The 4102-nt window shown below is 66.8% G+C and overlaps 2 protein-coding genes across 2 annotated transcripts in view; both read right to left on the reverse strand.

The window, feature by feature from the left end:
• MNEG_12172 (hypothetical protein) overlaps nucleotides 1–444 on the reverse strand; it is a gene marked incomplete at both ends in the record, with an annotated part of 1280 nt that extends 836 nt beyond the window's left edge. Inside the window, one exon of the mRNA XM_014039355.1 lies at nucleotides 210–444. Coding sequence (XP_013894809.1) covers nucleotides 210–444 — 235 coding nt within the window. The remainder of the gene's footprint in view (nucleotides 1–209) is intronic.
• A 1035-nt stretch (nucleotides 445–1479) lies between these two features.
• MNEG_12173 (Putative tartrate transporter) overlaps nucleotides 1480–4102 on the reverse strand; it is a gene marked incomplete at both ends in the record, with an annotated part of 4551 nt that continues 1928 nt past the window's right edge. Inside the window, 4 exons of the mRNA XM_014039356.1 lie at nucleotides 1480–1628; nucleotides 1986–2455; nucleotides 2771–2930; nucleotides 3853–3941. Coding sequence (XP_013894810.1) covers nucleotides 1480–1628; nucleotides 1986–2455; nucleotides 2771–2930; nucleotides 3853–3941 — 868 coding nt within the window. The remainder of the gene's footprint in view (nucleotides 1629–1985; nucleotides 2456–2770; nucleotides 2931–3852; nucleotides 3942–4102) is intronic.

Below are 4102 nucleotides of genomic sequence, written 5' to 3' on the forward strand. Positions count from 1 at the left end.
TTTTGGGTGCAGGGGGAGGTATGTCGTGGGGCGTGCGAAGGACAGGGGAGCAGGGGCTGTGTTTGATTCCCAGCTCGTCACGGCAGGCACGGCGGGGAGATGCGCCGACCGGGGACCGTGGTCTGCAGAGCTCCGCTGCGGGCGCCGGCCCCCGGGGCCGTCGCGGAGGCGGGGCGCCGCGGGGCGGCGGGGCGGCAGGGGGGACGAACCGGCTATGAGGCGTGAGGAGAAGGAGACCAGCCCATCCAGGCCGTCATATGCGTCGCGCCGCCGCCGCCACGCGCGCGCGAGCCGCTTGGCGACCAGCGCGGCTATGTATCCCGTGTAAAACAGCGTCCAGGTGCGGCGGCTGAGCCCGAGGCCCATCAGCTTGACGGGCAGGCTGGCGACGCGGCCTGCCACGCGCAGCACGGCGCCCGGCAGGCTGAGGATGCCGCCGGCCATCGCGGCGGTCCACGCCTGGGCGCGCGTCGCTGGGGGGCGCTGGCAGGTGAGCGGCACGCCCCGGCACAGCCGGCTCTGTCAGGTGCGCGGCGTTCTAATCAGTTTTCTCTCCCATGTCCCATCCGTGTGCTAATTGTGCGCCATGAACTGCTTGACAAGCGCTGCAGAGGGGAGTTCGCACTGTCCAGTGTGGACAGAGAGGCAGTTGCCAAGATTTGCCTGGATCTTAGAAGCTTTGAGACACTGGCATTCCCCATGCGAATTGTGTCAAAGCATGAACCTGGCGATCTGGCGGGCTGATCTGATGGACAGCACCTCAGATCCTGGCATACATCGCCAAGTTGTGGCTTTCTGTGGATTGAACGAGGATCTCATCACGCTCTATGATGTGTGGGCGTGTGTTCTGCGGTGGCAGGATCGCACAAGGTCAAACATGGTCCACACCTGACGCGTTCAACGCATGTTGGCGGCCCCCGCCGGCCCCGGCGGGCACTAACTCCAGACCCAACCCTCCCCTGAACATTTAGGCGTGCAGCCCAAGTTGCCAGTCCTGCCGGCCACCGCTCCGCCAACTGATGCAACCTATTTTGCCATCTTGCGCCGGATGTTTGATAAGCGTTACCGGATCGCAGCGTGGGTTGGAATGGCCGAGCTGCTGCCGCCAAAAAAGCACTAGACATTCCAAAAGCTTATCAGCAGGGGATACCCTCAAATAGCGTACGTGAATGCCAAGACATGTTGCTGCGGCGCGCGCACGCCCAAGGCGTGCAAGCTTGCCCTGAAAGCATGAGCACGCCCAAAAACACACAGGAACACACACGCAAACAAGGAATATCGAAGGGGCTGCTGTGGCTGTTCATTCTTCTGCATACGCTCTGCTCTAGGTCGCTGTGTTTGCAATAAGCAGTCAAGTCACTGACGCATCTGTGCTTGGGCAAATTCAATGCGCGGGGCCGGCTGCGCGTGGCGGCCCAGGAGCTGAACCCCTAAACCAACGCCGCACCGATCAAGCATCAACGGCGCTGGGGGTCAGGGTCACACCCCCCAGCGCTGCATGTGCCAGACGATCGCTGCGGCCCCCGCCACCAGCAAGCCGAGCCCCTGCATCGCGGCGGTGTACACCCCCGTGTGGTGCACCACAAACCCAATGAACAGCGGCCCTATCAAGCCGCCGACGTTTGCAACTGCGGGGTGAGGGGAGGCAGGGTTGGGCGCAGCAGGGGCGTGTGAGTGTGGGGTAGGGGCGCGGGACGACAGGGTCGGAAGTGAGAAGGCCCCCCAAGCCGCAGCGACTCCGGCGGCGGCGAGGGGGAGTCAATGCGGCCAATGACCCCAGCAGGGTGTGCGGGCAAGCGGCTGCCGCGCTGCGCGTGCACGCAGCGGACGCGCCCTGTCAGGGATCGCTGTGCGCGCCCCGCCCGCTGCGTGCAGGATGCCTGACACGGGCGCATGCAGGCTGCGCCTGGTAAGCACGCAGCAGAGCGCCGCAGCAGAAACCCCGGGCGCCGCAGTCCCCGCTGGCCGCCCTCGCGCGAGCCCACCCGCGTTGTAGAGGCTCAGCGACACCGCCTGCGCGGGCCCCTGGCTGACCGAAGACGCCAGCGTGTTGAGCAGCGCGTTGGGTGACGTGGCAGTCACGACCGCCAGCGTCAGGCAGACAAACCCGGCCTGGGGCGAATGGGAAGCTGCCGAGCTGAAGAGCAGGAACATCAGGGCCGAGATGAACCAGGGCACCGCCATGTGTCGGCACCGCTCGCCCTTTTCCTGGGACCGCTTGCCGAGCCACACCGCCGCCGCGGCCGCGAGGACAAAGGGCACGGCGGTCAGCAGCGCGGCGCGCACGCCCGCGGCCGTCGGCGGCGGCGCGTGCGCGAGGAGCGCGCGGGAGGAGGCGGCGGCTGCTGCGCGCGGCGCGTGGGCGCGGACGCCCTTGGCTGCGGCGCCGGCGGCGATGTCGACGGCGGAGCCCGACATAATCGCATCCACCAGCTTTGGCGCGAAGAACAGCACCCTGCGGGCAATGCGGCGGGCAAGAGGCCGTGACAGGCCTGAGTTGCGGGAAGTAAAGGGGTGCGACAGCTACCGGGCAGCTGCCCGTGCGGTAAAGGGGTGCGACGGGGAGCTGTCGCGCTCGCCCTGGGCTGCGCAGCACCACCCAGGGTGCTGCAAGCGTTGCGCACACACACACGCGCACATGCGCACACACACGCACACGCGCACGCACGCACGCACACGCGCGCGCGCGAACACACACACACACACACACACACACACACATGCGCGCGCGCGCGCGCGTGCGGGGCCCCACGCACGCGCAGGCTCGCACCCTGTGAGCGCGGCGTTCTTGAGCACGCCGACCGCCATGATGGCCCACAGCCGCGAATTGCTCAGCGACTCAATCAGCAGCCGCCGCCCCCCCAGCGCCTCCCCCTGCTCCGCGTGCTTGCGGGCGCCGGCCGACGCGACGGACAGCCAGGCGCGCTCGGCTGCAGATAGGAAGCGCGCTTCGTGGGTGTGGCGGGGGAGGCGGCGCCAGATGTAGAGACCCAGGAGGACGCTGGGCAAGCCCTGAGGGGGAATGGGAGCGGAGCCGCAGGGGAATGGGTGCAGGCGCGTGGGCGGCGGAGGGGGGTAACGCGCAGGGGTGGCGAACGCGCGCCCAACGCGCCCGCGGCGGCGGCGCAGGGGCGCCTGGCCTGCTGTTGTCCCTCGGTCTTCCCTTGGAGCCAGAGACGAGTCGACAGCCCCCACACCGATGCACATTCCGGTGTGGAGCTGCTGCGCCGCAAACAGCCCCCGCATCACTGAAAAGCTCTCATTCCCCACGTGCCATTACTGCAAACCATTCCCCACCTGCCATTACTGCAAACCACGTGTTTCGCCCTCTGTACAACCCCGTGTACTATCCGGGGCCCCACCTCAACGAAAAACAGGATCTGCCACCCCCTGAGGCCCATCAGGCCGTCCAGCATCAGCAGCGCGGCCGCCATGGGGGCGGCTGACCAGGCCGCGAGGTGAGCAGGCGAGCGAAGGTGGGGGTAGAGGGGCGGTTGTTGAGTGTGTGTGTGTGTGTGTGTGTGTGTGTGTGTGTGTGTGTGTGTGTGTGTGTGTGTGTGTGTGCGTCTGAGTGTGTTTGTGTGTGCACGCGCGCGTGTGCACAGCTCACACATATGCGTGTCCCTGCGTTCGCACATACGCACACACGCGCCCCGCTCTGCGTGGCGGCACCTGCAAAATGGCGTGTGTAAACAATTGAAAACCAAGCCACAGAGCCCTCGCCATGGCAAGTGCGCGAGCCACCGCTGCCTCAACCCCCTCAAAGGCGGCGGCCAGCCGCCGTCCCAGTGCCCTCGCACCACCCTTACCACCGCAGATCCCGCCGCGGACCCCGCGCAGCGCGCGGCTCACCCAGGCAGTTGGCGGCGCCCACCGCGGCCTCGATGACAGAGTATGACAGCGTTATGTGGGCCGGGGGGTACCAAGAGTTGATGTAAAACCTACGTGGGATTATGGGTTCGATTGATTGATGACATATGCAGGATGCAACGGGAGAGGATCATGGTGTGGGTGGGGCAATCATGTGGTCGCTGCAGCCGGCAGTGAAAGGGGCGCGGAGAGCTGTGCACACGTGCGGCGGGGCCGCGGCGCGGCCGCACAC

The sequence above is a fragment of the Monoraphidium neglectum genome, assembly GCF_000611645.1.
Source record: "Monoraphidium neglectum strain SAG 48.87 unplaced genomic scaffold scaffold03103, whole genome shotgun sequence".
Taxonomy (NCBI): Eukaryota; Viridiplantae; Chlorophyta; class Chlorophyceae; order Sphaeropleales; family Selenastraceae; genus Monoraphidium; species Monoraphidium neglectum.